Here is a 25,515-nt window from a genome sequence, read left to right as displayed (position 1 = left end):
AACGTAATGGATGTCATATGTAAGACAGTACATAGGTCACCCGATCAGTAACGTACAATAGAGGCTATAAAAAGACACTGTAATAGTACAGTCATGGTTTATAAGAGTTCAGTGACCTGAGCAGACAATGGCCTATATGTAACTGGAATACCGTGGACACTTTTTACTACTAAACCAAAGTTTATGGGGCAAAGGGACAAAGAACTCAAAAGAACAACTTGAACTGAAAAGGTAAACTGCGGAGAATGATACGTCTCCGATATCCAACTCTTTAAGAAGACCTCCTCTGAGCTACATTGGAGATTAAATCTCCTTATATCTGATCCATTTTGGTCCTTTGTAAAGACCAACCCTCTAGAAGTCCATTATCGCTGTCATTTTGAGTAGTTGTCTCATAGATTGACATATTTTATATACTAGCTGGTACCCGCGACTTCGTCTGCGGTGATTGTAGCAGTGGGTATATACAGGCGTGGGTAAGGTTTTCGTACTGTGTATAAGGGATGGGATATGAAATGTAACTTTGTATCTTGTTTTTGCTGTAATTCAGAGAATACATGAGACTTTTGTGTTGAAGTTAATTTGTATTTGAGCTGCTATACGGTGTTGGTATAAACTTTACATAGTGACTTTGGGACAGAGGGATTTGAAGTTAACCCTTTCCCGCCGATGGTATTTTTTGATTTTGGTTTTTTGTTTTCGACTCCCCTCCTTCTAAACCCCATAACTTTTTTATTTCTCCGCTCCGAGTCATATGAGGTCTTAATTTTTCCTGGGACAAATTTTTCTTCATGATGCCGCCATTATTTATTCTATATAATGTACTGGGAAGCAGGGAAAAAAAATTCAGAATGGGGTGGATTTCAAGAAAAAATGCATTTCTGCGACTTTCTTACGGGCTTTGGTTTTACGGCGTTCACTGTGCAACCAAAATGACATGCCCCTGTATTCTGTGTTTCGTTACGATTCCGGGGATACCAAATTTATATGGTTTTATTTACATTTTGACCCCTTAAAAAAAGGCAAAACTGTGGTAAAAAAAATTTTTTTGAAAAGTCGCCATATTCTGACAGCCGTAACTTTTTTATACGTGCGTGTACGGGGATGCATAGGGCGTCTTTTTTTGCGGGACTGGGTGTACTTTGTAGTTCTACCATCTTCAGGAAATGTTATTGCTTTGATCACTTTTTATTCAAATTTGTATCAGAATCAAAACAGTGAAAAAACGGCGGTTTGGCACTTTTGACCATTTTTCCTGCTACGGCGTTTACCGAACAGGAAAAATATTTGTATAGCTTTGTAGAGCGGGCGATTTCGGACGCGGGGATACCTAACATGTATGTGTTTCACAGTTTTTAACTACTTTTATATGTGTTCTAGGGAAAGGGGGGTGATTTGAATTTTTAATCCTTTTTATTTGTTTTTATATTTTTTTTTTATAACTTTTTTTTTTTTGCATTTATTAGACCGCCTAGGGGTATTGACATGGGTGGGTGGTGTCGCGGATTGTCAGAGCGGTGGGGGTCGGCAAACATGGCTGCTCCGGAGCGTTAAAGAGCACCTCCTGGAGTATTGTTAAGGTGAGGGGCAAAGTGGTAAAGTATATGTATATGTGATTGTGTGGGGTTAGGGGCGAGGCTGTAGAGGGCAATATGAATTTTGTGGCTTGCTATGGTCCAAACTGTGTGAGATTGCAGAGATGGTGGTGTGAGTTTGGGTTTTGTGGGGGTCCTGGCACAAACGTATGTGCGCTATTGTGACGAAAAGTAGCCTATTGCGCAATCGGGTGTATTAACTATGTTTGTGGAAAATTTCAGCCAAATCGGTGGAGCGGTTTTTGCGTGATTGAGGAACAAACATCCGAACATCCAAAACTCACAAATCCACAAACTTTCACATTTATAATATTAATAGGATTGACACGGCATATAATTATTACTCCTTGAAGTGTAATGTAAGAAAATAATAGAAAATGTCAACATCCTTGGAAGGAAACCTCATGGCCAAGGTCAATAGAAGTCAACTACCCAGGTCATTGTAAAACACAATATGTAACCAGGTTCTATTACGTTGGTTACTGGAGTCAGTGGGTAACTGTTTTCCCAACTCCAACTCGGACTCTACTAAAATTGGTCCTGACTCTAACTCTACAGCCCTGTTAAAAACATCACTTGCGCCAAATACTGTCGCAAATGGCGATATGGTCATGTGCTATACTGTTATTCCCCTTACGTGGATAAATCAGGTATATCTAAGCTAATTAGGGTTATTAACCTCCACTGTGCTTACCCTAGAACCATGGGAGGCCTACAAAATGGCACTGTAAATGTCAGATCATCTTAAAGGGCTCAGGTCTAGGTGTGGTAAATGTGCTTAATACCAAAACCAAGTAAATAAAGCCAGCAGTGTTTGCCTATGGGCTGAGAACTTACAACACGTTTATTCGGTTATACACGTCAGTAGTATGTATCTCCCATTCATAGCAGCATCTCCCATCTGTTACCATTGCTTTACCATTATACATCAGTACAAATTCCAGTCTAAACACTTACAATATACAGATCAATGACCGCTAGTTCACAATATATTACATATGGTTTACAAGACTAACTTTGACCTTCATAAACATCAAATCATAAGGATAATCTATGAAGTTCATTGAACCCAGCGAGTAAAAATGTATCAAGATAGCGTGAAAATATGGAGGAGATCTTCATGGAGGATAGGAGATAATAGCTGACAACACTAAAAGGTTAGTGACATTATGACAAGGTCATGACAGTCACCCCAGAGACTCGTAAAAAGATAAAGAAGTCATAGGGGACTTTCTATCCCTTGTGGCTTCCTTATCGATAAGTATACAAGAAGTAGTGCAAAAGTCCTTTTTACCTGCTGCATATGTGAGTTAAGGTGACCATAACTATACTACTGTACCATCCATGAAACTGTATCACTGAAATTTCCCCATTGTGGGACTATTAAAGGATTATCCTATTTTATAAGCAGTCTGCTGATCTACTCAATTGTATCCAGCAGCAGCCCTAGAACGTTGAATGTCTCCCATATGTTTTCATGTCCCCTAATACTGGCTCCATACAGTTTAATGGCCCCCAGTCAGTGCTTACCTTACTGCTCCCATTGTTCCTGGAGCAGTGGAATAGAGCAGAAGGTGCAGGGGAGCAGAGAGGTAAGTACCGGTATATACTCAAGACACTCTGGGCTTGCAGGCCTAAAAAATCTGAAAGTTTTAGAACTAGGCTCCTTTTCTCTCTGGTTCTGCCAATCAGCAGAACCGAGGAGTAGGCTGAAGATGATGTCCTCAAGGGGCCGTGTATGGGCCGGGCCTGTGTGTTTGAGACCCCTGGCATAATAAATCTATGCTATCCTATACAATGGTGTATATGAGCTTCCATGAAGATGTGACTCCAATTATATAGACAGAGGATGCCCGTTCAGCGGTTTGTAAAATAGTGTTTCCATTTCTAAAAGCTACGACTAACATTTGCTGACATTGCCATTTGCATTTCAGCACAGCAGTGACAAAGAAATATTACAATATTCCAAGTCACCTTGACCTACACCATAAAGACCAGGAGTTCAATGAATTTTATGATCAAGGTATAATATAGTTCCCTTATAGTGAAGGCTGCATAGTCCATCTACGTACAGGAGTCAATGTCCTTGTAAACAGCTTCACAAAAACTCCCCTAACCTCTACCTGGAGGACTTTGACCATTGCACTTGGGCAACCTTTGTCATGTGTCCTCTTTCGTGATCTGAGTGATACTATAGTAACCTTTATCAAATAAAAACCTAGAGGTGTTCTGTATGTTCTAATATACCAATGGTGACATGTTCTCTTTGATGTACAGCAGTACCTTCACATCTTATGTACAGACTCACTAAAATACAGTATGGCACCCCAAATACATGGACAAGGGCCCACCAGTACTACCATACCTGACTGCAACATTGATACACTTTCACTACTAGTTACCCCATATTCTTACATGATATCCTAACAACTTTCGGCTCTCCAGCTGCTGTAAAACTACAACTCCCAACATGCTCCTTTCACTTCCATAGGAGTTCCAAGTACAGCAGAGATAGTATGCATGCTGGGAGTTGTAGTTCTGAAGGTTGCCTACCCCTGCCCTAGAACATTTCAGCTTGGTAAACACTTTGCAAACTCTCTGATATACAGATCATATTGTCTCCTTTTATTGGCACACACAGAACAAATTTATAGATCTGAACCTATAAGAAAAAGACCCTAGTGGCAAGTGAGTGGCTCCAAAAGCAAGTATAAATAGCGGTGTCATTGCTGGAATTTGGGGCACATTTTGATGTCAGAACATGGACCCACTGGAGGATTGTCTAGTACTTTGGTGGGCTCTGGTGGTTCCTCTTCTATTATAATGCACATAAGTGATCAGAACAAATAAATCTTATATTACACACCACTCTTGTCTATCATAAGTCTAGAAACCCATTTATTATGGGCATCAATTGGTTCTTCAGTAACAAGCGGCTGCGCATGGCTGTCAGTAACTCTAGGTATGTGGCCTCAGCTGTATACAATTCAGAGTTATAATCCCTATTGATGTGGGCTGTTTATTTTCCCAAACACGTGTGTGTGTGTGTGTGTATATACCCTTCCCTTGTGACCTCGGCACCAGGGCCATGTGTATATTGCAAAGCTGATCCTACGAGGCGTTGTGTAATAAAATGTATCATTTTGGATTTCTGCACGCTATCTATTTCTCTTTTTTTCAGTCCAAAACCCAAGGACTGAAAAGGTGAAATCTCAGCATTCTGCTGAAAGCGAACACGTCTGATGGTCAGTCCAAAGTTGCAAGGTGAAAGCAAGTAGATTTACGTAAGACACTAGCTGCCCTTGATCTCTGTGGTCAGTTCAAGGCTTTATAGATCTGTCCCTGGATATACTTGACCCTGCAAAGGTTGTTTTTTTTTTTTGTTTTTTTTTTCTACGTACTGGGTAAATATATGATACTCTGTTACATTTCAACATACATATTATATATACTATACAGTATATAAGTGTGTGTGTGTGTGTGTGTGTATATATATTATATTCCTCAAAGGACACTCTTTATAACCAGAGGTACACTAGGTTCATACTAGTGCTTGGGTATCTGTTGTTCAGGTTCAGAGAGCCTGTCTGCCTGTGTCCAGGGGGCTTGAACCTGGAATCATCCCATAGACTGCAATACAACTGGGAGATTCTCTACATTACTATTGAGGCTGGTTAAAGACCACCTGCAATAGTAATATTCATATGACAGGCCTGGGAACATTCATAAGGCATGGGGTGGGGACAGTTGGGCTGGTTTGGGGGTGCGGGGGGGGGGGGGGTGTTCTTCCACAGCCCGGCCCCAAGCTATTGTAATACTTTGGGATGGGGGAAGTGGATGTCACACTCAACAATTCCTGTGATCAGAGACCTGGTACAGTAGCTATGGCAGACAGTTGTGCTACTTTAAGGGGAAGGAGGGGATGTCACACTCAACAATGCCCATGATCATACGGGTCTCCGCTGTAAATTACAGCGGAGACCGGTGGTAGCTATGGTGACTGCTTTACAGCAGAGCAGCCGCCATCTTTATGGACCTGGCATCAATTTCTCTGTAAACACCCACAATAAAAATATCTGACATAATCAGCAAACTACACAAAGCAATGACTTGGCAAAATATGATTTACAACTGCAGCGTTACAGGGACAGATTGCCAAAATGCAAGCTTTACTTATTGAGCAAGACTAGTGCAGTTTCCCAATCATCTTGACTAATCCACCACAACAGGATGAACTCTGCTGAATCTCTAGGACTATGGCAGTATATGCCCTGTAGCCACATAATATATAATCTATGGTAAAACAAGTCTTTACGCATTTGTAGTAGTGCATGTTTCCAGCCATGGAGAGGTTAAACAAGAAAGGTATACATGGCCATCGGCCACCAGGGAGAATCTAGATTTCAGCGATTTCCAAATGTTACCAGATACTCGGTTTATTCCCGCTAACTCCCTCATTGTTCTTTGTGTAAGACTAGAAACACTAGACCCGGCCTTTACTTGCAGTTCTTTTTTTCTAGTTTATAAAGCACAATCATACATTATACGAACCCAGGTTAGGATTAAGGTAGATTATATGTATAAATTACCCATCCTCCCCCAAATTAAAGAAAATGTACATTTCTACTGACCACGAAGTGTTACGTCTTGTGGCGTTCCTGTGCTTTCCCAGAAGAACAGGTTCAGAGTAAAGTGATATCGCTGAACCAGTTTGGTGATGGTCGGGGATATAGAAGATTCATAATCTCTGCCTCCAGCTATGAGATTCTGAGAAGCTAATGTGAACAGTGCGGTAACCTTAGTGCAGATTTCTATGGGCAATGGTCACCTGACCATAGCCAAACATCATTGCAGGAGGACAGGATAGAGAGAATGGAAGGTGAATAAGACAAGTTTAGGCCCGGTTCACATCTCCGTTCGGGTCATTGCGGTCCTCTCTCCGCATGAAAAAGGCAAGCAGAACTTTTCTCTCTACATTGTTCATGCGGAAACCACATGGACCCCATTATAGTCTATGGGGTCTGTGGGTTTCCTAAGGTAACTTTTTTTTTTTTTTTTTTTTTTTTTGTGTGTATTAGGTTTCCATTCAGGGGTCCCGAAGCAGACTCCCCGAACTGAAACCTGAATGCAGATGTGAACCAGGCCCTATTTTACAGATTTTTATTTTATTGTAATTTTTTTTTGTTTTTAGAGATTTTCTTTTTATCATTTTATTTATTTGTTTATTTTAGAGATCTGGAAGGTGAATATAACTTACACTAAGTTCACACTAGTATTCGGGTGACCGTCCTTCATAGCCAAATGGGCATCCGAAAGATGGAGTCTGTCCGCTTAAAAAAAAAAAAAAAGTTGGTACATGTGGAAACCTGCGGATCCCATAGACTGTAATGGGGATCACTGGGTTTCCAATGGGTTTATACAGAAACCAGAGGAGAGAAGAGGTCCTTTCTCTCCGCCGACGTTAAGCAGATTCTGCGCGCGTATCACATTGAAAGCAATAGGGAAAAAAAGCAGCCTATTCATTTCTATGGGGGAGCGCACGTATGCCGGCTCTCTTAGAAAGCAATGGGATCTGTTTTAACGCCGCTGATTCGGAACGTGTTCACATTCAGAATCAGCAAGCGTATACTCCGTGTGAAGGGGCCCTCCGTTTATCTTACAGGTAAAACTTGCAATAAAATTCTCTAGCAGAGACAACACCTTTAAATAGCCATCACATATAGAACCCGACATATGTGGGGTACAAGAACCTCCAGAACAAGCATTGACTGAACATACATCAATGCATAGTAATATAAGAACAGAACGCCATGCACAATAGTGTAATGAGATCCTGTACAACACCCTCATAATACACCGCTTGTGACATTATTAGCATTTGGGTGGATCTATTGCATTGTATAGCATAACGCTGCGCTTCTGTAAGGCTTCTATTCAATGTCAGTCAATCGCTTACAAAGTTTCTTTGTAAAACAATCCCATCCCCTTTCTAAGCCAAGGTTCACACATGCATTCTCTTATTATGTATACCTTGTTCATGCGTATGAAAACAGGACTGCGTACACCTGGCCATAGCGTAGAGTAGTCTGACGTGTTCTATGTCACGCTAAATATTTTCTTATTATATTTAGTAGATGGATATCTGTATATCTAACTGCTTCATCTATGTATACAGTAACTCCTCGCCGGATGCTTCAGTACATGACTGCCTGGTTACTGTATATTCAGGTTACCTATAGAGCGGTTTTCATCTTGGATTCTTAGGAGTTCCATAAATTGAATATCTATATACTGTATAAGTTGTGTATATAGAACACATAATATACAGTATACGTGCGCCAATGGCTTATTATTGGAACATTTTACATCTTGCTGGTCAGTGGGGTCTCCGCTTAAGAGTAGGCAATTGCATCAAATAAAAAAAAAAAAACCACCCATCCATCCAATATCTTCTAGGCTTAGGCCAGTGAATGGCTGTGGAGGTCACCTGAATGACTGACGGGAGACAGGACAGATCAGTATAGGTTACTTTTATAACATTCTAAAAAATATCGCCGAGGCCCCACGTAGCGTTTTCTTTCGCCGCAACGCTTTTCACAGAAAGTTAGCAGAGTTTTCATCTGCAGACTTTCTACTTCAATTATATCTATAGGAAAACTGCCGGCATTTCCGTAGATATAATTGACATGCTGCAGTTTTGCAAAAGGCAACGGTTTTGGAATTCGCAGCATTTCCACTGTGCATATTTTTCTGCAATGTGTGGATGGGACTCAATTTGCAAGGACTGCAAAATGCTGTGGTTGTTACTACAAAGTTTCTGCTGCGGCCGAACCGCGGCATTTATGCTATGTGGGGCCCCAACCTAAGGGAGAAGAAAACTAACTCACTTATTTAACGAATCTCCTTTTGGGGCCGAGGCCTGGTTCACATCCACGTTTGGGATTCCGTTTGGTGACCCACCGAATGGAAATCTATACGCATAGAAAAGCGGTTACCTGGCATTAATGGGATTTGTGTGGTTTCCGCACAAAACGTGGAGAGAAAAATGTGCTTGCAGTACTTTCCTTTCTGCATGTTTCATATGGAAACCATACTATAATGGGGTCCATGTGGTTTCTTCAGTAACCGCTTTTTAATGCCTATAGGTTTCCATTTGGGGGTTCCCAAGCGGACGAAAACCCGAATGTTGATGTGAACAGGACCTAAGCAGTTGGGGTTCAGCCTGTGGGGCTTATGGTCCCTTTCAGGCTAGAAGAGAGTGTCACGCTTCTGCTAGGTTCACACTATCTCTCCATCATTCAGGTTCCCTGACTGAGAGCTGCACCCCTACAACAGCAGCTACATATGGAAACCCCCTGACCCATTTGATTATAATAAAGTCCACCAATTTAAAACTGAAAATCACAGAGAAAGTCCTCCGTGCGAGTCCTCCACCAATTTTGGGTGGTTTCTGTGACGATGTGAACCCAGCCTCTTGTTCAGGTCATTGCTCAGCCAAACACTGGAATGGAGGGACCTTATCGAGCTGAGATGTTTCTTTCTTTCACAAGCCTATCTGATTCCCTGTAGTTTTTTTTAATGTCCGAAAACTATAATCTAAAGCCTGTAAAGCACAGCTCCGAGGGGTTGTCTGGTTTATAAGACAGATTTATATTTGAGGTCTGCATCTTGTAGCAACTACGTAAAGTAATTCTCTGTCCCTGGAGGACCCAGCACATCCATGCATTACACAGACAACCCTGATTTCAAATGAACCCATGTCCTGCTAAAATTCACCTGTGGTGGCGCTGCAGTAAACCTGAACACTTGTAACAACGTTACCTGGAAGATTACCAATGATCACTGGGATTTCCATCAGCGGGGCATTGAAACCACGGTATACTCCTAGTGACATAAGCTGGTGATGTGGCAAAACTGGCTCAATGAATTTACTGTGAGCAGAACAAGCAGGACTTGTCTCCATATTACTCATATAAGTTAGGTCAGTGCTCTGTGTGAGCTCCTTCCCTGCCTGTCCCCTGGAGGAAATAAACATTTACTCTACAATCCTGCTGGCCGCCGACCACCAATTCATGTCTGGAGAATTCTGAGGAAGGAAAGGGAACTCAGAAGAATTAACTCACACCTTGCTGAGACGCAGCTCACCTTACATTAATAGTAAAGGTATGAGGCTACTAAACATGTCACCTTAATGTGCAGGTCTCCTCTCCAATAACATAAGCATATGATGACTTGGCGGAGGTAAAAGGGACTGGGAAACGGGGGACTGTGGTAGACAAGATATCGAATTGCATACTTTGACATCATAAGCCGAGGACTACCTTCTAGCAGGTGTTTAAGTCAGATAGTTATCTATGGCTTCCACCCTTTGTACTCATACAATCAAGTTATATTGTGACCTATGGAACATATGGCATCCAGGTAAAAATAGCAAGAATTTTCCCATCCAAAGTTTGCCGAACTGATATCTAATTTTATGTAACATTATGTGGACACGCACTATGCAGACAATGGGGGAATTTATTAAGACTGTTATGGAGAGATTTCCCCTGGAAAAGTAGGACAAAATATTTGTTCTTACACATCTGGGGTCCTTGGACATCTTTTACAAAAAAATGAAAAATTCTTGGAACATCTTGCAACGTTCCATGTACCAAAATTGAAATCTACATCAGTCGGGGACTGTCATGGATTTTGGGTATAACTATAATTTTCTGGCATGAGACCAAGGCATCTCCACCTGGCCTACCATCATCTCCACACCTTTCTAAAAAGTGGCAAGCACGTTGGAAATCTAAGTGTGCATTTTTTGATGCCTAGGGCCATACACCAAAAATCTGCCACTGTGCACCAGAAAACTGGTGTGCCTGTTTTAGAAAATCCCACCGTGTTAGCAAGAAATGGTGGATTTTAAGCCTGGAGAATCAACAATATTTTATGGCATTGATGCCACATGTATAAACATATTGGTAAGACCTCATGCATGCAGCAAAGTATGCACACGGGGCCACGCCGCCATACAGGAGTGATCGGGTGCTGGATATATTAAATATTTTCCTCAAGAAAGAATGCTTCTAGGTAAGAATACCTTCATAATTATGGAATCCAATGACCAATGCTACGTCTTTATTTATTTATTTATTTATTTTACCATTGAATCTGTCTGGGTTTAGATCAGAGGAGGATGTACAGTACATAGTTACATAGTAGATGAGGTTGGATGAAGACATCAGTCCAACTTATAACCCTACAATCCCCTACAGTGTTGATCCAGAGGAAGGCAAAAAAAAAAACCATGAGGCTCATGCCAATTGCCCCATTTCAGGGGGGAAAAGATTCCTTCCCGACTCCAATCTGGCTCAAAGTGTCCTTATAATCTAGAGTCCATAACCTGTAATATTTTTATTTTCAAGAAAGGTATCCAGGTCCCCTGAACTTATTTAATGAATCCACCAGCGTCACTTCCTGGAGCAGAGACTTCCATAGCCAGTAAGGGCTCCATTCACTGCTTTCAAGATTGAGCTGTAATATAGCAATGTGAATACATTTTACGACTCATAGGAACCCAAAGTGTTACTATTAAACATTCTGTCAACTATGTCCAATGTCCAACATACTAGCAGATAATTGACTTCCATGGAATAGGTCCTAGAGCTGTGGTTGCAAACCTATGGCACACATGCCAGAGGTGGCACTTGGAGCCCTCTGTGTGCACCCATTTGTCAAACAGATTGTACTGTGTGGGGGATCACTATTGAGCAAATTGTACTGTGTGGGGGATCACTGATTGTATTCATTATATATGTAATCACACAGTATTTGTTTTATAGCAGACATGTGATATTAGTACAGGCTGTAATAACATTGACGATCACTATAAAACCGATCCGGTGCGCCATTCACCTAACCGTATTTTGCGGGTCTGTAACTGTGGATCTGCACAGTATTACTGTTAAATATCCATGTTGGGTGGGTAATAGGTTGCAGTTTGGGCGTTTGGTCTCTAAAAAGTTGGCCATCACTGTCCTCATGCTCAGTCACATCCTCACACTTCTACAATGTGATACTAAGTGATAGTAACCTATATGACGATATATGTTTTCTAGTTTCAGCAGAGTCTTACAATGTCAGAGTTGCCATTTTACTTGCAGATAGTCAACATTCTACTTGATATCCAGTTGATCCAGAACTGTGAAGCAAATATTTGTCCTTGGAAAGTAAGCATTACAAAACCATCTCATGCCCGTTCCCCAACCAAGTCATTTACATGTACAAATCGTCAGCTTGGTCACCTTATCACTTAACCATTTATATTCATTTTGCCTCCAATATATTTTAGCAATTTTTTAGACTTTTATATGACAAAAATGTGATCGCCTTGCGATAATCATTCCCTAGGCTATTCCATTCTGCCGTCCGCTCTATGCACAGTCACTGGCAATGGTTTAGAACTCTGTACCACCTATTAATGCGAGTAAAGTCTAATTTTCAGAGGAGTGGGCCGGACAACAAGAAAATCTACACAACAAACAGACCTATTCATAAGGCGATCGCTTGGCTCGGCTCCAAGTCTGCAGAAGCCTTGCAGAGTGAAAACTGAAAGGACCTTTATGTAAGTGCAATGTGAAGGCTTCACTGTAAACCTGAGCATTGCTTTATGAAGTGGCTCCCTGATAGACAACCCAGAAGAGACGCTGGACATTTGCCTTTCAGTAAAAAATTCAATGGCTCTGTGTCCATGGAAACAAACCATGTTGTGTACCCCAGTGACACGATGTAGACTATCCTCACCAAACCTCCTGCTGGTCTCTACCACAAGGCGCTACAGTTTTATAGTGTAGTGTTATCCTTTCATTTCTAAATCTATCCACCACCATAAAGTGTAGGTTTACTTTTGACTCGCCATAAACGCTCTATGAACACAAACTTAAGGTTCTTCTACTGTTGAGGTCATGGAGATCTGAAGAACATCTAGCAATTGCAGGCCATCTAGATTTCGGATCCTATAAATAGTTTCTTAAAGTGAAGGTCCAATTTGTGGCTACTTTCCAAAAACTTTGGAAAAAATTGCTTAAAGGGATTCACCAGTATATCAGCCTGCAGATAGGTTAAGGTCACCTTAGTGCTTCTCCCTTGTGAATTGTGGCCTCCGTGGCTGAGAGATCACCATTTTGTCAATATGCAAATGTGCTTTTTTGGAGCAATGAGGTCATTGCCATCGCTCCACAGAGGTAAGTGGCAACGCCCTCATTGCTCCAAAGAATTCATTTGCATATTGACAAAAAAGGTGATAAACTGGGAACAGAGGAGCCAATTCACAAGGTGAAAACTGTTAGGTTAGGGTCACCTGAATCAATCTGTCCGCTGGGTTCTGGTGATAGACTCCCTTCAAAGGTTTGTCCAGCCATATTGTTTTTGGAAACCACTGAAAATGTTCTAAAATAAGTAATATTTACTTTACTGGTCCCCCATTGAGTGGCTTCCCGACCCTCCACTAGACGATCTTGGTCCCCAATAATGTCCCAACATGAACATGTGACCTCTGCAGAGACACTCGGGCAATGGCGGTGACCTCTGTCATCGCTAAAGCCTGCGATTGGCTACAGCAGTCACATGACATCGCTAGAAGTTAGAATACAGATCAGAGGGAGCAATGAAGCAGAATAGGAGTTGTAGCCAAGGTACGTATATTTCAGAAATTTTTACAGGTTTTCAAAATTTTTACATGGCTGGGCTACCCCCCGTAAACTGATGTCAAATATAATCTAATGTCCTGCAGTAGAGGTGGAGGTTTCCTAAAGCTACTATACGCTACTGCCCCAATAACCTGATATTAGGGAATTACTGAGTTATCAGAAATTTATAATCAATCCATAAAACAAATATAAAGCAAAAGATCACATAAAGAGAGTTTCCTTAGTAAGCAAAGCTTGTTTGAGAACAACAAGCAAAAGTTTCATGAAAAATAGATTACAAGTCCACAAGTCCGAATGGGACAAGGGGTTACGTAAGCTCACGATAACTAACCATTATAAATAGTAAAACACGCCAATCTATCTAGTAAACACAAAATCACATGGAGGGTAGTGGAAGTTCATGATTCTTCTGGATTTTTAACCATATGTATGTAAATGGATAAAAAAAGGAACAGAAATCGGGAGAACGAGGGTCAAATCAGCCTAAATTAGGGGCAAAAAAGAGAAGATCATCAAGTCTATTGTGTTATGCAGATCCATGATCACTGGATGTATAAACATGGTTTACGTAAAACCTCTGAAGACAGAAATAAACCATGTAAGATATGGCTAAAGGAGCAGAAACTAGAGTAAGAATTGAACAGTGTGTGAGGACCATCATGTGCTTCTGTTGGGCTCCATGCCAAGAGATTTTCTTAACCATGAAGCCAACAAGTGACCATGATAAAGAACCTGAGCGATAAAACCGCGATTGCTCATGGAGCCCATAGACTATAATGAGGTCCACCATGTTCATATTTAAAGTCGAGGAGAGAAAAGTTCTCCATGCAGGACTTTTCTCTGGCAGTTTCTTTGGCAGAGTCTCCAACGGAACTTAAGACTTAGAGGTGACAGTCTGTAGTCTTGATCAATTCCCAATGGATATAACCACTAATGCAGGATTTTCTATAATCTGAAACCCAGCCATGATTTCATTCTTGTGCATTTACTGTCCTTGACTGATAACCTGCCCACAATAAGGCCCAGTTCTCATCTGTATTCAGACCATTTGGTTTCCCAATCCTCCAAGCAGCACTTTTCTCTCCCTATTTTTTGTGCGGAAACTTAGTGGAAACCACACGGACCTCATTATAGGCTATGGGGTCGGTGGGTTTCCTTGGGTAACTGCTTTTTTTTATTTGGATAGGTTTCCGTTCGGGTGGACTCCCCAAATGGAAACCCAAACGCAGATGTGAACCGGGTCATAGTTGAGTTTGACAAGTGCCAGACCATAGAACGTTCCTGCATTCATGGCCCTATCCATTGGCAACAATCAAGACAAAAGACTGACACCACTAAGATGGTTAGAGAAAAGCTTTAAAATTCTGCAAAATTTTAATTTGTTTTCAAAAATATTTAACTTTTAATGGTCTATAAATCTAAATATGGCCATGTTTATAGGAAACCAATGTACGTTGTACAAGCCTGTAATGGTAGTAAGAGACTGACCTTAACTAAACTCATGTTCAACTGCAAGTGCCGTAGTAGGGCGTGTGTTCAGGTGTCTTTCCTCTATATACACAGTAGATAAAGGCATTTCCTTGGGTGGGGGTATGTTGGTTTTAATAGAGTGTTGATTGGTCAATCCATGAATATACAAAGACGTCAACTATTGTGACACCTAAGGTCTATCGGAGAGTGCAGACAACCTAAGATATTGTGAAATCTCTTGGAATTTATATTATGTTTTAATATCTTGATAATCGTTTATTATTATGTGGCACTATTAGAAACCTTCCATGACTACATACAGCCAACCTGAATTCTTCTGCAATCCTTGGTATTTATAGGATGATATATCTTAGAATAAGGAAGGAATGCTCAAAACTAAACAAATACAACAGAACTATCTTTATGACTTACATGATACCGTAAGACACCTTTCATGACTAGTCCGTAGACTTTGAATCCATGTGGTTCCTTTCAGGCCAAAGCCAAACTGCAACATAATAAAGCTGCTTCCTATTACGTACAAATTGCTCCACTGTATCGGACATCATGGAAATAAGTCTAGTTGTGGAGCGCAGACCTGAAGTTCTACTAAACATGTTAATAATACTGAAACCAAAGCCATGTGTAGCGATAAGTCAAAAGATAGGAAGCGATGGAAGTCTGTTCAGCAGACGTCTTATAATCCATAGAAAAATTCCTGCATTAAGAGTTCAGGGTTAAAGGTTTGATGACCTATTCACAGGATTGGTGGGGGGCTGACACCGAGCCTCGAACCGAACAGAATTACGGAGCTGCTTCCAGTGTCCATGCTATATACACTACAGAGCCGGAAGCAGAAAGCCCCTGTATAGCAGCAGGAAGCTGTCATGTGAACTGTGCACCCACTTACCCCAATGGGAGCTGAGCTACATTGACACTGCCCGCCTCCTATACAGGGGATGAAGCTTCTAGCCCTGTATTATATATAGGATGGACATCGGAAGTGGCTCCATACAGCTGATCAGGTATTTATCCTAAGGACAGGTCATAGAAACCTTAACCCTAGACAATCCCTTTAATAAAAATCTATACCTTTAGAAATACGGTGTATGATTAAATTGAACAAGAAATATAGTTTCCATTTCCATTTGTTAATCTCCTGCTGATCATCTCTGGTTGATGGCAGGGATTGGACTTCACAATGTTCTGTTCTACTTCAGACCGGACAGGGGGGGGGGGGGGGAAGGCTCCTGCTGCAGCCAGACAGAGAGAAATGAGGAGCATGGGACGGACATGGCTGAGAAACTGGGACAAGGAAGGTGTTTTTTTTTTTGTTTTTTTTTTTTTTTTTTTTTTAACATGTCTGTTTTAATTCTAATATAAAACAGAACCAATGGAAAAAGAAGATGAATGGAGGAAGTTCTGGGTATTTTTTTTTTTTTTTTTTTTTTTATTTGTGCATCTTCCATTTGTATTTTTTATTAGAAAATTCTTCAGACTCCCTTCAGACAACTTGTTCAGTGTGTTAGACAGCGCCAATAAAGGCACTGCCCGCACTTGTTGGTATTCCCGTATCTCTGCGTCCTTCCTATAGGTGGTGCCTATGGATATGTATCACCATCCCTTTTACCCCCTAAGGGCTAGTTCACAAGGGGACATGGACGCTGATTTTGACAGCGGATTTCGTGGCCAAATCAGCGTCCATACAATGTATCCCTATGTGAACTGCTCGCTTTTTTTTTTCTGCTAGCGAGCTAGCAGAAAAAGAAGCGACATGACCTATCTTTCGGGCGGAAGCCGCAGCGCCCTCCATGTCGGCTCATTCATTTGAGCCGACAGCGGAGGTGAATGCCGCGACCACGATGGTCGCGGCGGGAGCAGTTCACATAGTGTGGACATTGTATGGACGCTGATTTGGCCGCAAAATCTGCTGTCAAAATCAGCGTCCATGTCCCCGTGTGAACTAGCCCTAACAGAGATCATTGGGATCTTCTGGGACTATAATACGGGCTTTTTTTCTGCTAGCTTTTTTTATTGCTAGCTTTTTTTGCTAGCAGAAAAAGAAGCAACATGACCTTTCTTCAGGCGTTTAACGCCTGAAAAAATGAATAGGAGTCTATGGGGCACTGAAAAAACCGCTAGCAGTTTTTGGTCGCTTATTTTTGCAGCTGTTTTGGCAAAAACAGCGACTGAAACCACTAGCGGTTTTTTTTATCATGTACTTTTTTGTAATGCAAAAAAAAAGCTTAAAAAAAAAAACAGTGACTGAAAAAGCGTCAAAAACAGTGTCAAAAACAGCATCCAATGCAAAAAAACAGTGTCCAAAAAAAGCGCCGCTGAAAAATCAGTGACAAAATCAGCTAGGCTTTTTTCACGTGTGAACTAAGCCTTAGGTGAAGTTGGATTCCCAGCAATTGGATGGCCAATAATATAGTCACTGAAATCTCTATTTATTAAAGAAACACAGTGTAGGTTAGTCTATGGGAGAAAGTTATAAATCACATTTATTAGACACATAATGCATTGCATGTGTATATGTGCATGTGCCACAAGTATCTAGGCTGGTACATCTGGTCAATGTGTAACCCTGGCCTTTCAGTAACTTTACACCTATAATCTCCATCAGCTCAGACATCCATGTTGTACTTCTTTAATCCTCCTCAGTAAGTGCCTTCTGTGTATTTTGCCCCTGCCTGTCTTCACCACCAAATATGACGTTACAAAGATCCTTTATATGAGACAGTGGCGAATACTGTCCAATCTCACACAGACCCACCTAGACTCAATGTCCCCTTTTATAGAGCGTCCACAACGTGTCATTTTACCGGCTCTGAGTAAATGACAGATCAGTATCCTAGATATAAAATATATCCTATATATTACATCTTACTTCCAGAGTTGTACTAACTATGCAATTGCTGTTGATCTAAGGCGCGCGTTCCAAACTTAGGTTTATGGTCGTAAAGGTTTCATAACCGTTCCTGTTAATAGACACACATGGACACCTGGTGGATGTGACTATAGAGTGAACATATGAATATGTATGTACTATAAAAAGTAAGGCGGTCAAGTCACACTGCATGTATCTGCTTCATAGCTGCCATTTACTTGTGCAGAAAGTGATGTCATGAACAATTTCAGCTATAACTTGATCTAGTTGAATAACAGGAATGTATTCCTCAATAAATGTTTGGGAAAGAGATATGGAAACAAGTCCTTCTTGGTGGAAAAGGGAACTTGCTGTAGAGCCACCTTTTGGAGGGTAACTCCTTATAGATCAATGCCGGTTTTCCCTGAATACTAGTGGCATAATCTCGGTCCCTCTTCCTTTTTGAGGAGATATTGTGGCTTGACTTTATTATGTCACTAGGTTTCAGGAAAACCTGGCATTGATCCTCAGGAAACTACCTTCCAAAAGGTGGCTCTAGAGCACCATTGAGGACTTAATTCCATATTCCTTACCCAAAATTCTTAGCAGTCTAATAAATCGCTGTAGGCCACGAGGTGACTTCTCCTTAAAGAGGACCTTTCACCATATCCGGGCACAGGCAGTTCTATATACTGCCAGAAAGCTGACAGTGCGCTGAATTCAGCGCACTGTCGGCTTTCCCGATCTGTGCCCGGTGTGAAGAGCTTACGGCCCGGTACCGTAGCTCTTCTATGGTCAGAAGGGCGTTTCTGACCATTAGCCAGAGACGTCCTTCTGCCTCGCGGCGCCAATCGCGCTGTGCTGTGGAGCGGGGAGGAACGCCCCCTCCCTCTGCTCACACAGCTTGTCCGTAGACTAGCATTATCAGGAGCGGGAGGGGGGAGTTCCTCCCCGCTCCACAGCACAGCGCGATTGGCGCCGCGAGGCAGAAGGACGTCTCTGGCTAATGGTCAGAAACGCCCTTCTGACTGTAAAGCGCTACGGTACCGGGACCGATAGCGCTTTACACCGGGCACGGATCGGGAAAGCCGACAGTGCGCTGAATTCAGCGCACTGTCAGCTTTCTGGCAGTATATAACACTGCCTGTGCCCAGATATGGTGAAAGGTCCTCTTTAAGTATCCCTTTTGACCTTCTCTTTTTCCATGTCAAATATGTGACAAAGCATATTAAGAGTTAATAGCGACCAGCTAGGGACATGTAAGCCAACACTTATTAAAATGTATGGGCATCATCATAAAGGGATAGCCTTGAACTTCTGAAAACAAACTATAATGCACCAGTGACCCATCTTATCTTATCAGCTACTACAAGTAAAGACCATGACCCCGACGGAACAGAACCGAAATAATGAAAAGCATCAAAAGACAAATAGATCAACCTGAAATGGACGTAGTTGACTTTAGAAGCCATAATATAATGTCCTATGGCTTTCTACTTATTTGCGTGTTCTTTACTGATAATCCTTAGCAGGGCATGTATAGTCTAATACATCCCTGTACACACCAAGGTGGCCTGAAAGACGACATATTGCTGCTTCTGGCCCACTTGCTTTCTACAGTATAACATTCTTGATTCCTCACATTGAGTAAATGTAGATTGTACAATATGGCGATATTACTAGGGCTACGGTCTGCGATGTGCGGCGCTCCCAGCATGCCCCGACCCTTACAGGCTATATATACTATGTCTCTGTTATTGTGGTTAAACTGACCCAGACAGGGAGGTGAATCATTGACATAAAAACACTCAGTAAGAAGTCAGGGTGTGTGCTCAACAGATGATGGATTTGCCTTACAATATAGTCTGCATATGGGATCGGATAATGTTATACAGGGAATTGATCATCCAATATGCCCATAGGTGACCACAGTGACAGCCCAATATGCCATTCAGACTACAATGATGATCTAGATGCAAGACCAACAGAGCTCCTTTGTTATCAAAGACTGTATTAATACCATGTCTATGCTATAGTATGGTTTCCTACATCACATGGTGTTGGTTTGATACCTCACAAGACTATTTTGGCTATGAATACAGGTTGGCAGCCATACACACCAATTTCATCATGACCATCTAATGTGTATTAGACATCCAGTCCGTGTTCATTCTGAGCATATCAGGGGAAAAAAAGGCATCAGGCATGTCAAATTTTGGGAATGGTGGGTTCACACTACCATTATTTAGTGTCTGTTGCAGTTACTTGTCACAGGATGAGAGCAGCGGACATTACAAGACAGAAGCAGGAAGAACCACCAATGTAAAAAACAATACTGAAGAAAACTTCTGATTATATATATATATATATATATATATATATATATATATATATATAAATTTTATTTAATTTTTTTTGCTTTTCTGACAGAAGAAAAAGTACTGTGTGCAGGACCTGTCCTTCCATTACTACAGCATACAACCATGGAGTTGACGTTGTAGTCTTGTAGTCAGTCAGAACCAATGTTGGGTGAAGTTAGTTTGTTGTATATATATATACGTTCAAAGGAATAAATTGCTTTTTTTTTTTTTTTTTTTTTATAATTAGATGGTCATTACCATCTAACCTTTTTGGACTAACCATTGGCAGTGAAGGAGTCAGGGTTGGGGCAGGAATCGGAGACAATCAGGCGGTAGAAAAATAGGAGTCTGAGTCAGTGGTTTGGCCTAAAGACTCCACAGTTTGCCACACTTTGGAGGAAATTTAATGAAATTTTTTTTATTCCAGACAGGAATATAAGAAGAAGTGTGAATAAATGAGGCCTGACATCACTATGATACACGTTCTCCACTCAGTACACCACGTATGGCTCATCCTTGCTCTAAGGCATCTAGATGGATTTTCTAACCTTGACAATTGACTTGATAGTGACTGACACATTGACTCGGTGCTTGAACTTGTACCATATAGCGATATATACAGTTGGCATGCTGGTTTCTGCTGACAGGCTCCCTATAAGCGCTCATACTCATTAGAGGAAAGTTGGGGCAATTTCAGTGGGACTTGCAGAGGATGTCCAAACGCTTTACATTCAGCACTTAGGAAAAAGAAGGATCAGCATGTACAATTTCAACAAGCAAGGTCCTTTGCTCCCAAAGGGGGAGTCTGATAGGAACATATTTCCCCCTCCTCATTGAAAATGCATGCACACTTGGCCGAGAATGCAGGTGTATGGGGGAATTGGAAGGGATAGCCACCGGTTAGAAATGTGGGCAGTTCTGCATTTTGCTAACAGATTTGGAAGGTCTGGACTTGGAATGTGAAACTTCCCGTGATGCCTTGTTAAGTGAATACCCCACATTTAAAGGGAGCGTCATGGAAATCCTTATGGTATACTAAGCCATATTTACTAACCTGCACATAAATCTGTACATTTCGGCTACAAAGTAGAGACATTAATGTGAATTAGTGCCTGAGTCACAAGTCTGTATGTGCGGAATATGTCAATCCCAAGAACAAGGAATGGGTTAAGACGTTTGCTCTGGAGACACTTAGAACAGATGTGCTGGACATTCCTGCTCAGTGACTGCTTTACTGCTCTGGACTGTTTAGGGACTTCTATATCTTAAGTCAATAACATTTATTGAACAATGATGGGTTCTTCTACATGTATGTAAGAAATATACAGATATATTAAGGAGCTTATCAGTACTTAAGATTACTGCTTAGCCTATGATCATGGAGTGGAGATAATGGCCTAGCAGGCTTCCTGTGCAGTTGTCTTACGGATGTCACCATAGATGACAGATAACATTGAACAATATCTTATATTCAACTGCATGACTATAAAGTGCAATACAAAGTGCACAGATAGAAATGCTCTGAATTAGGCTGAGTATGGGCTGCTGTAAAGTACAGCCTGTATTCTGCTGACACGCACAGCACAGGTCATCTTGTCATCTCTATACAAGTGATCTTCAATGATACAGAAATTATGACTGCCAAGCATTTTATTGTATTTCATGAACGTCAAGGATGTTATCTCCATCTATAATAAATTGTGGCACGTATTTGGTGCAAGGCCTCCGTCCCCGTTCCAGGCCTTGCTATCTACATTGTGTGAATGCGGATGGAGAGCGGCAGGTTGGGGACAACTCGGCTCCTATGTAGTGTAAATCTCCATTCTGGCCCGAGCCTGCACCATTCAGTGGTATACAAAATGTCAGTCTTAGTAAATCTGCCCCATTATTTGAGGTTTTCTCTCATAAACTAACCCTAATTCAACTTTGTATATGGACATATGGGCAAACGCTCTAAAGTGCATGACCACCGACCATCCTGAAAGCTGCAGTTGGTTTGGTTGCTATGAACTCCACTATATTACCTTATTTCTATAACTGATCAAATGAATTCAAAGGAACCTATTGAACATGTAGACGGATCTGCAAGCCGCTGAATGGCCCCCATTGTATCCTGCAGACGGACAAATGTTATTCCTCTAGGATTGAGCGTAAATGGGAAAAACTAACGCTGAATCAACAAAAAACAATGGGCCAGTCATTCACTGGGCTACAGAAGGTCTGCAGACCACAGACATAAGATACCTGTACACACTATGGCATTACAAGCCACCAGGGAGGATCTAAAGCTAGTCATACACAATATGCATGTATAAGTAGATTACCATACTGTATAATGTGCATTATGTAATGTGAATGTGGACCTCCCAACTCTCCCCTATGGCACATATCAGAGGAGATAAGGATCAGTAAAATCCTTTTGCTCCTTAAGATAGTAAATTAGTAAATTCCACCTTGATGTAACGTGTAGCGTGATCTGGCATGTATACGGCGTGTCAGAGTTTGAGCGCTCAAAAAGATCCCATTGAACTCAATGGGATCTTTTTGAGCGCTCAAACTCTAACACGCTGTATACGTGCCAGATCACGCTACACGTTACATCGTGTGAACGCACCCTGATCAGTGACTAGCCCCTATGAAGTTGTGTGTTAGTAGAGGAATGCAAGAGAATACATTTTTATATCTTTTCTTCTTAAATTATTTTTCTTACGGTTGTTACCTCTTGCGGGTTAAGGGATGCTGGTGGAGTGTGCAGTGTGAGGCCCACTGTCACCCTAAAGCAGCCTCCTACTGCCTATATACTGTTAGAGCAGCCAAAAAGTATCATGGAGTTGCGCCCACCTGGTGTCAGAAGGAGCAACGCATCCTGGCACTGGTAAAAAGGAGTATAAAACATGTCGTCTGCACTATACTATAGAGAGGCGCTGCTAGTCAGCTAGTCAGCGCATGTACTTCATTAAGGTTCAGTTCGCATCTGCATTCGGGTTTCTGTTCTGGTAAATTTGCTTGGTGAACCCTGGAATGGAAACCTATATGCATAAAAAGCGGTTACCTGGGAAATCCGTGGACTCCATAGACTATAATGGAGTCTGTGTGGTTTCCACATGGACCCCATTATAGTCTCCTTTTATGCGTACAGGTTTCTGTTTGGGGGTCCCCAAGACGATTTCCTAAATGGAAACCCGAATGCAGATGTGAGCCCGGCCTAGCACAGAGGTTACACCAGCCAAGCATTGTGTGTTGTGTAGTCCAAGATACAATGATGCAGAAAAGACCATTGAATGCTGAAGATTCTATCTATTCTAAATGTATTGCTACAATAGTTGCAAACAAGATAACTGCAATGGTAACTAGCCATTGTAAACAGATCCCTAGGATAACTCGTGCACAATGGATCATTTATCTTCCATTTAGTCCTGATTTTATATGGGTTTTTTTTTTTCAATGAAGAAAGGGAAAAGAGCAACTAGCTATAGGGAACAAAATTCAATTTATAAGAGTCCTATCTATGACCCCGCTCCACAGCAGAGGTCCATAGTCATTGGGACAGCCTCAGCTGCCCATAGCAACCAATCACAGCGCGGCTTTCATTTTTCTGCAGAATGAAATCTAAGATGTGATTGGTTGCTTTTTTGGTTTTGCTTTTAGCCCATTTTAATAAATCTAAAATTTCTATGGCAAACAAATGCTGATGCCACTAGCCAATGGAAACTGTCAGAGTGCGATAATCGCACAATAGTGACAAATGGCACCAATCTTACAGTCAACTGCAACATTCAATGGTCGTAGAGTAGACGACCTATTGAAACGTATGGAACGTGAGCATAAAGTGACAGCTGGTGCCGCATGCCATCATCACGAAAAGGGACTACAGAATTTAAGAAATCTGCACCTCTGTAACCAATGGGCCACCATTCATGAGAGGACGCCCCATTTACTCCTATCTGTATTTACTATGAGACTGTCGAGAGCGAAGTACAGCAATGTGGCAATCCCTTTCATTACATCTATCAATAATCTCAATAAATATAATCGGCCCTTTTCTGTAAAGTTTAGTAATTTCTTGTTTTTCAAAATTGGCAACAACTGACAGCTCCAACATGGATTGTCACTCAGCTTTCCTAGGGTCCAGAATGGCAAGTCTAAGTAGTAACAAGGAGCATAAGAAATGTATGAACGTATAAGTATCTTTAGCATATAGGAGAGCTGAGTGATAACCATCTATGGCGGTCCTATTGGTTGTCACCCAGCTTTCCTAAAAATTATCACAATGACTGACCAGACCAAGCTAGAAAGGAAGAGTTAATTCTTTAGATATACAACAGCATTATCTTCATTTTAGATAGAAGCGCTGTTTAATATTACAAAACAGGAATAAAATCAGCTGCTGCTGCAGAACCTCTTTGATGGAGTGTCAATCACTGGTCAGCATTATACCTTCAGATTTAAAGCTACAGGATTATAATTGCTAAACAGTAAAGCTTTCCTAGAGTCCTGAATGGCAAATCTATTTAAGTATTGACAAAGGGGACAATAAATATAAAAACATAGAGGCAGATTTTGCCCATAGTTGAGTGACTACCATCTATGGTGATCATATTGGTTGTCACCCAGCTTTTGTAGAATTCTGAATGGAAAGTCTAATTAGTGACAAGGGGTAGAAGAACTGTATAAACATAGAAGTAGATTTAGCATATAGGAGCGCTGAGTGACAGCCGTCTATAGTGATCATATTGGTTGTCACCCAGCTTTCCTAAAAATGACCGGAGAGGAAGAGTTAATATTTTAGATAAAAAACAGCATTAGTTTCATTTTTTTTTTTTAGATGGGAATAAAAAACTTTTCTACTACAAGACATACAAGAAATAAAAGCAGCAGCTGCTGTAGAACCTCTTTGATGGAGACTAATGTGTCAGCTTCAGGAATATAATTCCAGAGCAGTAAAATGAAGCATCAATCAGAAGAGAAATAGTCAGGACCTGCCTCCAGATCATAAGATCCAGTAAGGCAGCTGCCATTCAGGAGTCAGGAAGAGCTGGGGCTCCAGAATAAGAGCTGAGAAAGTTCCTACCGTCTTGGACATGATGGCAGGAGCAGGGCTGCTGTGAGTGCAGGAGAGGAAGGAGCCAGGAGCAGAGCTGCAGGAGAAGACTGAGCTCCAGGAGCTGAGCAAGGAGGTATAAAAGGAGAGGGAGACACGTAGCAAAGTCCCTGGACCAACCTTTCGCCTCCCTCCCTCTTCCTCACTTGCCCGCCCCTGGATTAACCCTTGCAGGGCAGGCTGGCTGGAGGCACTGACAAGGGGACAGCAAGCACAGGGCGGGGTGGAGTAGCCTCCTCAGTGGGGCCTCCTCTTACTATGGAGGTAACCTCCCTCCTCTGTAGTAAGCAGCCTCACAACTCACAGAACTCTGCCTAAACTTCCTAGGATCCTGCTATCAGGAGTGTCAGGGTAACAAGGGTCATCTTCGATCTGCCCTTTCTCCTACTGCCCAGGATAACCAGGCTGTGCTATCTGCTGCGGG

At 41.6% G+C, this 25,515-nt stretch overlaps 1 protein-coding gene across 2 annotated transcripts in view; it reads right to left on the bottom strand.

Moving 5' to 3' along the window:
* PAPSS2 (3'-phosphoadenosine 5'-phosphosulfate synthase 2) overlaps positions 1-25,195 on the bottom strand; it is a 43,345-nt gene extending 18,150 nt beyond the window's left edge. For both annotated transcript variants that reach the window (XM_075257514.1, XM_075257515.1), the window contains exon 1: positions 25,062-25,195. In XM_075257514.1, the coding sequence (XP_075113615.1) occupies positions 25,062-25,073 (12 nt within the window). In that variant the 5' untranslated portion in view covers positions 25,074-25,195. The remainder of the gene's footprint in view (positions 1-25,061) is intronic.
* Between the last annotated feature and the right edge of the window lie 320 nt (positions 25,196-25,515).

This window comes from Leptodactylus fuscus, chromosome 10, assembly GCF_031893055.1.
Source record: "Leptodactylus fuscus isolate aLepFus1 chromosome 10, aLepFus1.hap2, whole genome shotgun sequence".
Taxonomy (NCBI): Eukaryota; Metazoa; Chordata; class Amphibia; order Anura; family Leptodactylidae; genus Leptodactylus; species Leptodactylus fuscus.
This window is presented reverse-complemented; position numbering and strand designations above follow the sequence as displayed.